The sequence below is a fragment of the Rhyacophila brunnea genome, unplaced genomic scaffold (genome assembly GCF_057557595.1).
Source record: "Rhyacophila brunnea isolate RB1 unplaced genomic scaffold, BYU_Rbru_1.0 scaffold_19, whole genome shotgun sequence".
Lineage (NCBI taxonomy): Eukaryota > Metazoa > Arthropoda > Insecta > Trichoptera > Rhyacophilidae > Rhyacophila > Rhyacophila brunnea.
The window spans coordinates 35,703,407-35,717,703 of NW_028232848.1; the positions used below are offsets into that span (position 1 = coordinate 35,703,407).

Below are 14,297 nucleotides of genomic sequence, written 5' to 3' on the forward strand. Positions count from 1 at the left end.
AACTTTGTGGCAGCACTTAGAGATTCGAATTGAACTGTCAAAAAACTGTCAAAGTGGTCGAAAAACAAGTTTTGTCGCGTGCTGGCTGTAGAACAATAAAATATTAATTTTAATTAATGAAATGTTATCAATCACATAGATCTACTAAAATAATAAAATGGATGAACAAGCTTTGGAAAAAGAAATATTGGAACTGAGAAAACTATTACAGGAGAAGGAAGAAAAATATGCACAACTCAAGACAAGCCTTGAGAAGGTATTGTGACGAACTTTCGTTCCACTCATCTTAATTTGTCTTTTATGAAAGCAACAGCCAGCGGTGGTTTCTGGCTGCCTCTAACAGCTCACCATCTGTCCCTATACAGAGTGGCCACTCACCGATTCGGTACCCAGTCATCGATAGCTCAATTTACCTAACCCTGTTGTATAACTATCTTTACTGGTAGTAGTAGTCTCCCAACCTTCACTGATTGAACTGTGCTCACATCTTCATCCAGACTTTGGATTGGTGTTTTTCTCAAATAATTATAGTCGAGCTCGGTTATTACGATCACGGATATAGCGAGATCTCGGATGTAACGAGGAAGCATTCGTTGACATTTTAGTTTACGATTTTCTCTATACATTTATTCACTTTTATAACGAGCTACTTAACGGGGTATACCGAGCTAAAATACCGTAATTTTTTTTCTTAAAACTGTTAATGTGTCGATCGTTTAAAAACATTTCGACCCTAAGCAATAAAATCCGACCGGACAGGATGCCGCCGGAATCGGATTATTTAAGTGTCTAAGTACCTACCTAATTGATGTTTTCGCCGACAATATTGAAAAAGTATCCGCGCATTTGGTTGAAATTGCATGTAAAAAATCCAAAGTGTGTGAAGTCAGTAGGTACCTACCAGCGTTCATTACAATAAACAACTTCTTTTGTAGTTTATAAATTCCATGCTTGTTTCGGGGCAAAATTCTAATTGTGTATTTTTGTTTGAATTGCGACTTTTTGTGTTATCTGATATAACAAGTACTGCTTATAACGAGCAAATTCAGTCGGTCCCATCTTCTTCGTAATAACCAAGTTCGATCTGTTCGAAGTTGTATCTATAGCGCATAGAAACGGCGGGAGATTAATCTTTCAAAAATGTTAAGCTTCAGATTTCCAAGTCATAGGTGGACACCGGTTTTACCGGGACTTGAAATATCTTAATTGACAGTATTTAATTAAAGTAATTAAAGTATCGGTAATAATGCCGCATATGACCGCTTGATCTTTTATAACTTTCTTTTTAGACTAAACTTGAACTTTTTGGACTGTTCTACACCTATTATTTATATATTTATTTTAGCCATCAGAGAGCTATATTGATGTGAAGAATCTTCCGAAATGGGCGATAGAACGGTACAGCAGGCAGTCTCTGGTATCAGAAATAGCCCCCGTCGGCGAAGTAACCAGAACTCTGATGAACAGCTCTGTTCTCATTGTCGGGGCAGGTGGATTGGGATGCCCTACTGCTGCACTTTTGGCTGGGGCGGGAATAGGTACCTAATTAATTATTGTATTTTTAATACCTCTATAACTTATTATTACTATTTTTTTCTCAATAAACCGATCCTACCTCTCTATGATGAGATATTATTATCATTGGCACTACAACGTCTTTATGACATCTTTATCAAGAATGCTGTACTATTTCGGGTTTAATTAAATTTTAAAAGCCAGCAAACACCATCTGCAATATGTATTCTAAGTTCAATCAAGACAAATACGTAAAGTGTGTAAACAAAGTTTAGTGTGCACTATTTTTGTTGGGTTCTCCACAGGCTATCTCCACCATTCGCCACTGCTGTAAAGCACAGTATAATTCTTTGTGGCCCTCGTAGTCCAATGCGTAAAGCATTAGCTTCTCATCCAGGGCTCTAGGTTTGATTCTACTATATAATATATATATAGTAGATTACATTTTAGACAATAACATGTTTTTTTTTTTTAGAATTATTAATAATCATGTCCTTGCTTTTTCGTACATGTTGGTTGTTGGTAATTTTGAACAATCACAATCACAAGGCATTGAGAAAAATACATAAATATTGTGTCCTCACCGTTGGGTCGAACCCAGAACTCTCGGGTGGAAGGCCAGCGCCCTACACACTGCACCACGAGAGCCACCCATATATGTAACAATAACTTGTTACAGTATGGTTTGATACAGTGAATGCAGTCGATGCGTCTTTATATAAGGTTGAATTTAAACTGAATTGTAAAGCTATTTTGATTTAAGTATATTATAAAACAAACATTTATATTACCTATGGCGATGTTAGAGGGAAGTTTGAAACAATAAGCAATAAATCAAATCTTTATCAAAGGCATTGCCATTGCCAAGACAAGCTCAAATTGCGGGGCTATAAGAATGTGACTTTCTCAAAGCCTGGGTGTTTCTGTAATTGTATCAGTAGTATTACACCACTTTCATTGAGTCTCATAGCTTATTGTAATTTAAGAAGGTCATGCTGTAATAACCCATTAATACCAGCGAATATAATTATTTGATTGTATTGTGTTTATGTTTAGGCACTGACAATATTAATCAGCCTGTACCGCTACATGATAGTATCATCTTTCAGGTCATATAGGAATAGTGGATCATGACGAAGTAGACCTGTCGAATATTCACCGTCAAATTTTACACTCAGAGACGACAGTTGGCATGAGAAAGGTCGACTCTGCGGCCGTTGCATTGAGAAGGTTAGCATATCAGAATTTCTATTGAATTAACCCTGTTGAATTTCATCGTGCTTTTTCAGTGCCAGTTCCAATAAAATTCAGACATTGTGATCTCACTAAACTTGTTATATTTGCATCACTTCTGACCTCATTTTCCGGGGGGCGATTTTGCAGCGTGAAAGGGAAATCATCGACTCTGTCACCGGTTATCAATTGAAATGAGATGTCTCTTTAATGTCATTGTTTGAGTTCTAAAAATAACTCATTTGCGAAAACTTTGCAAAATAATTTATAAATAGACAAAACTTAGAAGCCATTTATCTCGTGAAAATGTCATTCGATCTTAATTGCAAAATGCCACCCAATTGTAGTACAGTTTCTAATTTCTGTTTCTAGAATGAATTCTAACGTTCGAATAACCCCATTCCATATGCTGTTAGATTCGTCAAATGCATTGAGTTTAATGGAGAAATTCGATTTGGTAATCGATGCCACGGATAACGTTGTGACACGTTATTTGCTGAATGATGCATGTGTCTTAGCTAAAAAGTGTCTCGTTTCGGCCGCCGCATTAAAACTGGAAGGGCAAATGACTGTGTATAACTACATATCCAAAGATGGGGTAAGATATCATGATTGTAAACATATATTCCCTTATTTGTCATCATTCAGTTGAATTACGTTTTTTTTTTATTTGTTCTACAATACGATGTGGATCTTGGCCAAGTTGTACGAAGAGGTTTCGTAACAGGTTTTTTTTTTACAAGTAACGAATATTAGCCACTTGCTCAACATATTAGGGTCTGCTCTGGATCAAAACACACAAGTTGTGAATTTGCCAGACCTTAACGACTTAATGAGTAGATATGTTAACACTCGGCCATTGCGATAACACATGTTACAGGAGTTAAGGTCATTTAAGAGAACTTTCTCTATATAGACACAGCTTATATATTATGAAAGTGTAACTTCAAAAAAGGTTACTAAAATTAATGATCAATTTAGCTGCAAAATTCGTCTTGTAAATTCATTTGTAGCAAACTCCACACCAGAGGTGGGAAAATTGGTCGATTTTGAAGACTAAGTATACTTACTACCAGTATAAAAAAATACTTAGTATCGAAACTTCTTCCAAAATACTTACTAGTATTTGAAGTATGGGCTTCAATAGAATCGCTAAAAATACGCTGAGCTCGGCTTTTCGAAATGTCCCATTTATTATAAAATTTTAAACACATTTAAAATTTATGAGTTGTTTTTATGTTAGGTTATAATATTCTTGTTAACATAAAATGAATAACAATGATTATTTTTTAATTTTAAACATGTTTTGAGCGGTCATAACAAGCCTGTGCCGTCACCTCACCACATTCCCGAGGGAATGTGCTGCTACACAAAATTTCTGACCTATTGTTCATACATAAGATTATGTCATTCGAGTGCATAGACTAATAAATTAAAATATACTTGTATTCAAGTGCTATCTCGCTCGCACGCATTTAATGTCAATAGTGTTGAAAGTCTACCAACTAGCGAGCGACTCGCGATGGTATCATCGCAAGTTTTTTGTTGGAACAAGTTTATTGGGCCACACGTACTGAGTATGGGTAGTTTTATCCGAGACTTGAGTACACAAACTGGTGACAGGATTTCCAACTCACCTCTACTCCACACTCTCATCGCACACATCTGTTAAAAACTGCAAAGATTTCGTCAGTTAATTCCTTAAAGAAAATTATTAAACATACAGATTTTCCCAAGATAAACCTGAATCTTGAATTTTTAATGAACAGACAGTATTGCTTTTACATATTAATTTCAATATATATTGAATATTTCTAACACGAAACATGTTCTACGTGTACCAAAAAAATTATAATACCTACCAACCAAATACCAAATCATTTATTATAAATAGTGTCACTATCATAATAATGTATCGGGATAGCTTGTAACCGATCCGTTATTTAACTTGATCTAAACATGCCTAATTTTATAAATTAGAATTTCGTACCATTCTTACAACTCGCCGTGATAAGTACACAAGGACACGCAAATGACGCGCCAACCTTTCTCGGCTACCTGGAAATCAGTCAGCCATTAACCATTCCTTTTATTTTTGTCATTAGATATTTTTTTTTCTTCAAAACATGTAAGTAAGGCAATCGTTTTGTTACACAGGGCGAGGGAAATTATTCAGTTGTAACTGAACTCCCCATTCTGTAATTAAATGTATAATTGTAAAAGATCTTATGTGGTATCACTTAACGATGACTGCGATTGTCTCTCAGGTAATTTTTTTGCGACCTGTTAATGACATCTTTCAACCAGGTTGATTGTGATTTCAAGTGCTGATCTGGAGAATGGGTATCTTTTACAGCTAATCCGGGGACCGTGCTTACGCTGCGTGTTTCCAGAGCCTCCTCCTGCGGCTACTGTGGGTTCATGTTCTCAATCAGGGGTTCTGGGCCCTGTCACAGGCATCATGGGAAGCCTACAAGCCATGGAAGCCATCCACGTGCTTATGGATAAGCCTCGTTCCGTCGGTACTCTTTTGCTTTTCGACGGAGAACAGATGACCTTCAGGAAAGGTGATGATGATAATTTTGTATTCAAATTTTTTCGTAACACATGAGAAACATACTTATTATAAAAATTCAACATAAGCGTAAGGTTCCATAATTTTGTTAAAAAAACAAGACATAGGAGGAGAGCGAGAGAAATCGATGGAGTAGACATGATGTAAGTAAAGTCAACAATGGTCGCATTAACTCTGACTAATTACTGCGCAGTAGAAGAAATTGCATCTGTGCATATTCATAGTTAAATGGTTCCACTATAACCTTGATTCCTAGATGGCTTCAGGATATCTTAAAATTTTAGTTTTAACATACCTTGCACTTGTTAATTTTTAATAATATATTTTTTAAATTCAAATACAAATAATTACGTTACACCTCCATGTTCGATCCTAAGAGGTTCATATGGACCTCCACAGACTGGAAGTTAATCTTGCTTAATCTATTAGGTCCATACTCCGAATCCAAACAGACATTTAAAAATCAACAGTGACCATTTACCAGACCCGGGATTCGAACCCGAGAACCACGACATTGTAGGCCTACGTATTAACGCTTAGCCAGCGTGGGCAGAAGCCCAAGGTTTAAGAATGTAGTATTGAATGTCCATAATTTTTCATACAATACCTGGTTGAAATTGACATGCTGCTTTATGAGCCCATATGATCCTATCAGGATCGGACATAGTCGAAAAAAAAAAAAAAAATATTAAATGTCTCCCTATGTTAAAGTAGAGGTAGAGTGCTCATATCTGAAGCCGTGGCGTGGCGGCTGGTTATAAATCTGCATCTGGCATAAAACTATGTATAGTACTCTCTCAGTAATCCGCCATCCCAAAAACCAGGCAAGTGTCCAATAATTAGTGAAAGCGGTGGATAGTGCATACATACAAAATATGGTAAAAATTAAAACAGGTATTTCATAAAAATAGTTTTTTTTTTTTTTTGAGAAAGCTAGTACTTACTTTACTAGCAAATTACAGTTTTATTACAACGTTTTTAACTTGTTTGTCGGGTGGTTGTTTGTCCAGTACAAATCTTACAATCGATTTTTAACTAACTTCCCGACTAGCTAGACATTTGAAACTTTTAGAATATATCAGAAAACTAAACTAACTTCATTAACCTTTTTACTGCCGGTAGGATTATGTATGGCGGTACCTTGCATGCCGGGAATTTTATTGCAAAAATAAAAAAAGTTAAAATCAATTTACGTTTCAAGTGGTAAAAACTAATTCTGTTTTCAGTCTGAGTATATGACGATATTCCCATTATTTATGTCGTTGTGTTATTGTACGTATAATATTTGTATGTTTAAAATAATTGATTTACGTTAGTAAAATCCCGTTTAAAGCGGTACGTCCAAAGACGTCATTTTTGTATGAGCGGCGTTTCGTTCACGGAAAAGTACGCGTCTTAAGACGTCATTGGCAGCCATCCGGTTAACTAAATATTAAACAGTAAATCACTTGACACAACTATTTTTTTCACAATTTGAATTTAAATAAAAATTTTAATAATCAAAATAATATGCCAGTATTACATTATTTAACTTTTTCTTTTTAGTTAAGCTCCGACAAAGGAATCCAAAGTGTGCAGTCTGCTCGGATAATCCTCAAGTGACTAAATTGATTGACTATGCAGTGTTCTGCAACTCTCAGGCCACCGATAAGGTACGCATCTCTTCATGCTCCTTATATTTTCAAAATCATAATATGGGAATGGCTAGCCTAAGTATAGGGATTGCAATACAGTGGAACCCCGATCTACCGTTCTCGCATAAATCGTTTTCCCGCACGGATCGTTCATTTTTTGAAAGTTCCGCCAAACACCCATAAGAACAATGTTAAATAATCCCGCATTAACAGTTCCCCGATTTATCGTTTTCCTCGATCTATTGTCTAAATATTATGGTATCATCACAAATATTATCCCGATTGACCGTTTTTGTTGAATATTTTTCATTTCGCTTTCGTAGAATTGTTGATACATACAGACCTATCAGTCGTGTCGCTTTGTTTGCACAGGTCGGTCGGCGCTCAGTCTTGCCTCGCATCTCGTATCATGAATTTTTATAAGTCGCAACTAAAATGTCCCCCATGAAGAAAACTAGAACTCTAGCTGAGAAACTGAAAATAATTCAAGACGTCGAAAAGTCGAGTTTTTTTTAAAAAAAAAAATTAAGGTCCCTTGAAAACCGCAGAATCGGAGTTTCATTGTACCGGTATTAGACAATACCGATATATTCGATATTGAAAGTTAAAACAAAATGTATTAATTAACATAAAAGGTTTGGCAGGACTGTAATTTTTGCTGACTAACGCAATGACTAGTTTACTTCCGTTACCCTTCGATGTCCATGGTGAACGGCAATGACACATGCAGATTTATGAAATACATTTGCATTATTAGGTAGTTACTTCGTTTAATTAGGTTTGCATATTATATGTACCTATTTAGATATTTTTGCTATAACATAATGTTATAAGAGATATATATATATATACATCGTCGTTGCGCCTTCAAAATCGGCTGTGTATTTTTCAAAACTTTACAGGAGGCTAAAAACAATGCGAATTACAATGCATGTCGCCTACAACATCGAAATATTTTTTAAAGCAATTCCATAACACATTTTATCATAATCAATATATTTTTTCCTTGGTATAGACGGAATTATTATAAAATTTTTGGTGCAAAAAACCTGTTTTGTGAAATTTATGTCGATTTTGAAGGTGCAACGACACATATTTATCGGTAGATACTGGTGTTTTCCATATATTTCACAAATACCGGTATTCAATAGGAAATACCAGTATTGGTATTTTCGGTGACCGGACAAAACAGAACACGACAAAACAGAACAGCCAGGGGAAAAATGAAACATTAATTTTTGTGGAATCTATTTATTAATTAAATTTTAAACGAAATACATATACTTATATATAAATATTTAATATTTAAAAAAATAAAACATTTTTTAAGTGAAACCATCAAGGTATAATAATACTTACATTTTTTTTACAATACCGTTATTTTGAAAATAATGCATTTTTTATATATATAGAGCATGGTTTCCCAAACTATGGGTCGCGAGCGAATATTGAGTGGGCCCTCGCCACTGTATACATGAATTTAAAAAAAATAGGAAGTGATAGATTTGATATTTCATTCAGCTATTTATAATTCCTAAAAATTGAAATAAACTTTAGTCACGATAAAATTTGAGCGAACATGAAAAAGCTTATATTGCAGAAAAGTTGTATTGAGAATGGCAAGTATGATTGTTTTGAAACACTTGAAACTTTTATTATTGAAAACCAAGTGCAGCCTAAGATGAACGTACTGTCTGAAATTTCCAGTCATTTATCACTGTTAATAAATAACTTTGACGACTATTTTGGGGAAGAGATGAAAAAGTTTGATTCGTTTCGTTGGATTTGTAACCCATTTCAAGACGACTTACCAACTAGTATGTCAACAAAAGCAAGTGAACAACTCATTGATTTATCAGAAGATACGTCACTGAAAAATAGTTTCAATCGTAAACAGTTAACGAAATCCTGGCTCTCAGTTGCTGATAATTATCCTTGCCTGTTCGATGAAGCTATGAAAGTCCTCCTCCTCTTTACTACGTCATATCTATGTGAGGTCGGATTTTCGGCTATGGTTAACATTAAAACTAAATACCGAATTAAATTGAATATATCAAACTCACTGCGATTGAAAGTAACTAAAGTTGAAGTTGATGCTAAAACTGTAATGAAAAATAAGAAACAAATACATCCTTCCCATTGAAATAACTTTGTAAAAAAACCTTGTGTAGGTATATTTTTTTTTTAATTTATAATATATTTTTTTTATTTAAGTTGTTTTTCTTATTTCAACAGTTTTTCATTCATATTGGTAACACTTACAAAAAATATTTTTTTTAGTTCAATTAGAACAAATAAGACTGCATTAAGTAGTTCCACGACTCGCCACTAGGGAATCTGAGCATTACCAATATTTATGCCCTCTTTTCTCTAAGACAGCTAAGAGGTGGGTCCCAAGATTGGATTTTTTTGTTAGATGGGTCAGAGCCCAGTCAACTTTGGGAACCACTGATATAGAGTATATAAAATTGTATAATGTAATCACTGCATGTTGGCCATTTGGCGTAAATACCTATATTTATCTGTTTGATTTTGATATCATGCACGACTATTGCCACTCGATTACCAAGTGTTTCATACTTTTTCTTTATAACTTCAAGACGACCTGTATGAGCACTGTCTAATAATAATCGGGGTGCCGGACGAAATCAAAAATCACAAAAAAATTCTTTTTTGTCTCTCCTGTAAAAAATTGCGCAACACTAACACTTATTTTGAATTGCGCATATTTTACAAGAGAGTCAAAAATCATACATTTTATAAAAATTGCGCAATTCAATAAAAGAGTTACAATTGCGCAATTTTTTGCAGAAGAGACAAAAAAGCATTTTTTTATCTTTCTTACTTATTTTTCGGGATTTCAACCTAAACCCATCATAAGCTTGCCGGCAACACCGAGTTAAGTTTATTTGAGGCTTTCTAGCGATTAGTAATGCAGAAATTAGGTATATAATTTGATTTATTATGGCGTATTGAAAATCTCTGCTATTAAAAATCTATCAATATAATAGAGATAGGACAATTTCAATATTAAATTTATATTTTTCCTGAAATATCATAGTTATATTTATCATTGTTCTGTTTTGTCACTGTTCTGTTGTGTTCTGTTTTGTCACCGAACCGGTATTTTCATTTGGTATTACAATTCCTAACTAGGTAGGTACTTACTTTTGCCGCATAATAATTTGACGAGTTCATTTATCTACCCATTTTTTTTGTATAAAATATACTTCACATATGAGTCTATGATCTTCTTCTTCGGCCATGTTTAGCCCTTAGTTGGAGCATACACCACACGGCGCCTCTGAGAATCCCTGTTGCTTGCTAGTCTCCATGCATCTTTCCAGGTCATGCCAGCTTCCCACAGCTGAGCCGTATAAACACTGTGGATGACAGTATTTTGATGATCTTTCAGGACACCGCAATAGGTTTGAAGTACAAGCAAGCCATGTTGAAATTTTCTTGGGGCATCCACAGCATGTGGCCAAGCCAGGTCCATCGTCACGTTTTCACACTCAGTGTGATGAGAGGCTGCTTGATCCGCTCTCTTATCTCCTCGTTACGCGTAAAGTTAAACCAGCGTACACCCAGTATCCGCCGCAAACATCTGTTCTCGAAGTTCAGTATATGGTTGCTCTGAGCATTCGTAAGGTGCCATTACTCGCTACCGTAAAACAGCACCGTTGGAATGCAAGCATCAAAATCAAAATACTCAAGAATGTAACTTTAAATTAAGTTAGTAATCCAAAACAAACATTTTCTTTCAGGACCTTGCACTGAATATATTGTCTATGGATGAAAGAATAACAGCCAGAGACTATGCGCACAACATATATCCAGATTTACTAAAACACTTCAAGACTAAACGAGATCATAGTGTCGACGCATCTGACAATTCCGAATTTGATATTATTCTAAATGGAAACAGTATACTACTGGACGTTCGATCAGAGGGTGAATTCAATATGTGCAAAATTGAAGGCAGTGTTAATTTACCTATTGATGACTTACCCAACAAAAAAGATCATTTAGCAAATGTTTTAAAAGAAAAGAAAGTCAATGAAGGTGGGTGGATAATATGCTATCACAGTCGAACTTGGAAAGACAGTCAGCACTTTTACGTGTAAACAGTTATTGTCACTATGCAATCGAACTTGGTTATTACGGTCACGGAAATAGCAAGATCTCGGATGTAATGAGGAAACATTCATTGACATTTTATTTTATGATTTCTCCATATATTTATTTACTTTTACAACGAGCTACTTCTCGGGTATACCGAGCAAAACTGTTAATGTGTCGATCGTTTAAAAACAACATTTTCGACCCTAAGCAATAAAATCCGACCGGGTGGTTAACTAGGCCGATGCCGCCGGGATCGGATTACGTTTGACACTAGTTAAGTGTCTGTAACTAATTGGTGTTTTCGCCGACAACATTGAAAAAGTATCCACGCATATGGTTAAAATTGCATGTAAAAATCATAAGCTTTGTGAAGTCAGTAGGTACCTACCAGCGCCTGCGGCTCAGCACTTCATTACAATAAACAACTTCTTTTGTAGTTTATGAATGCCATACTTGTTTCTGGGATTTTTACAATGGTTTTCAGATTTTTTATATTTAAATGCTTAAATAGAATGTGGCGTGAAAAATGTTATATAACTATATAACGAGTGATGCTTATAACGAGCAAATTCATTCAGTCCCATCTTCCTCGTAATAACCAAGTTCGACTGTATTTATAAACTTAAAATGTCCCAAATGGGTTGATGCAAGGTCATCTTTAGTATACAAGCCAAGCACAAAGTTTAGCACCAAAATTAGGTACTTAGTCCTATTTTGCAATTGTGCTGCAATTATTCTTTCATAATATAACATAATAATATATGTAATATGTATGAGACTTTGGAAATTCATACAAGACAATCATTTTTGTTTTGATATAATATAATATTATCTCTCTTGAGTCTTACATGGTTGTGGTTGTCATCGATACATCTCACCGTAAATACGGTGCGGCAACTACAGGCGGCCCTCGCCTTTCGAACGGTCTATTTTCGTAGTTCGCTATCTCGTACATTTCTTAAAATTTAGATTTTTGTTGATAATGTAAAAATTGTGCGCTTCCATTCAGTCGCTCCCATCTCCTCCGCTCCCCATCACCTTCTCAAATATGTAAAAGGGTGGAATTCAATATCTCTTGACAAGTTTATAAAGAAAACACCTGACTGCTAATACGCCTCGCCAACTTTATTATACCCATTGATAAATAAATACCATGTACATTTTTTGATGTTTTTTTTTTACATCCCTCATTTTTCACTCAACATTTTCAGTAGAGGGCCGCCTGTAAACTTAAATATCTAATTACCTATTGAAGAATGTTATTTTTTGCAGTTTATTTTGTATGCAGACGAGGAAATGATTCCCAAATAGCCGTCAGAGAACTGAAAGAAGTTTTAACCCGCAAAGATCAGCAGACGGGATTTGAACCAATCATCAAGGACATCACAGGAGGCTTACACGCCTGGGCAAAGACTGTGGATAATAATTTTCCAGTATATTAATGTTATTTATTTTTATTAACAAAATAAATCATGAAAAACAGAACTGTATCATTTAATTTAACAGGGTACACACGTGAAACACAAAAATTTGCAAGGTTTCAAGACACTTCGCGAGTGGAGAACTACAAGGTTCTAAGTGTTTGTCCTTGGAGAAACAAAAGTAACAATGAGGCAGCTTAGAATACTACTTCATTGTTGGGTTTGTTTTTTCAAGGACGAACACTTAGAACCTTGTAGTATTAGGCTCGCGACTTGTTTCCATAACGAACATCACAATATAAATAAACCAATATAGAATACATACCGTCGCTGCATATTCAATAAATCGTATGTGTCATTTGACACATTCTGAGATAATCGAAAAAAACTGTTTTAAAAAATAACTAAAAATATTTTATACATTTTTTATTTTTTTTAAATTCGACCTAAATATTTCACATGTTATTTGAGTTTGGAAAAACAAAAAAAACAACTATTTCAACATAAAAAACGCGATTTTCCGATTATTTTGCACATACGACTTATTCTATGCATCATTTTGTGCACATACGATTTATTTTATACTGACACAATTTGTTAGAATTCATACTAAAATAGATTCATCTAAACATTAGAATAGTGCATTTAAGCATGAACGAAAATTGTGTGTGATATTATTATAATATTATGGTGTACTTATTCTTATAAAAAATATTAAAAAATAAGTCACCATTTTTCCGTGCCAAGTCAAGAGCGTCCACAGAGTAGTGGTTATATTATTAAGTTTTTTTAGGAGAATGGTCTTTAACCAACGGGCGACCTATTGAGTCTTCGCTTTGGATCAAACACACATTGAAAAAATAACATGCATATTTTGCCAGCCGAGGGATTAAACCCTCAACCCATGCTCCAGAAATTGACTACCTGTGGGTATGCTTATGTAGCAAAAGGAGTTTTGGAGGATCATTCAATAAAAGAAACTTTTTGTGGAATATTGTTAAATAAAAAAGATTTAATAATTATTTTCCCACAAAAACATATTAATATAAACGAACAAAATAAGAAAACATTGGGCCGATATAAAAAGTATATACTTAGGTAGTTATTAGAAATACCTACATAGTTGCAGTTATAAAAATAAGAACAGGATAAAAATATTTTTTTTATAATGTCATTCCGGTCGTTTTCCGTAACTAAATGGCACAAATATGAGGTTTTCAATATTTTATTGGGTAGTTTGTGCTGACACCGCTCGCCCAATATTTTTCTAGGTTTCAAGGCATCGAGTACATATTTATCATTCACTTTTCTGTACCCAATGTATGCCTCTCTTAATGTTCTCCTTATTTTATTTCGTTTCATCAAATGCGTAACAGGAATGTCCAACGACAATGACGTATTGTCCATACTGTTCATAGTTTCACCAGTATTTTCACAAAGCACAATATTATAGTTATTGTCTTCAGATGATGATGATGGATGCATTCTTCTTTCTTTCTCGGCACTGCATCCCGGGGCGGGATTTGGCCTCCTCTACAATTGTCCTCCACACGCTCCTTTCCCTGGCTCCTCCTCTCCAGTCTCCAGCCCTCCTCATCTTTCTCCAGTCCTCTTCGATACAGTCAGCCCACCTCTTCTTTGGTCTGCCCCTAGACCGTTTCCACTGTGGGATCCACTTGGTCATGATTTTTGGCGTCCTGTGCTCAGGCATTCTCTCAACGTGTCCAGCCCACCTTAGTCTTTGGGATCGACAGAATTTCACCACCGTTTCATGTTTTATTAACTCTTCTTCTT

General features: G+C 35.0%; 1 protein-coding gene across 1 annotated transcript; it reads left to right on the forward strand.

Moving 5' to 3' along the window:
* The first annotated feature begins 31 nt into the window (after positions 1-31).
* On the forward strand, positions 32-12,557 carry Uba4 (Ubiquitin-like activating enzyme 4). The gene is made up of 8 exons (XM_085945992.1): positions 32-256; positions 1,346-1,538; positions 2,625-2,745; positions 3,121-3,346; positions 5,105-5,315; positions 6,869-6,975; positions 10,725-11,022; positions 12,355-12,557. The coding sequence occupies exons 1-8, from the start codon at positions 158-160 to the stop codon at positions 12,522-12,524; spliced, it is 1,425 nt and encodes a 474-aa protein (XP_085802118.1). The 5' UTR covers positions 32-157; the 3' UTR covers positions 12,525-12,557.
* The last annotated feature ends 1,740 nt before the right edge of the window (positions 12,558-14,297 follow it).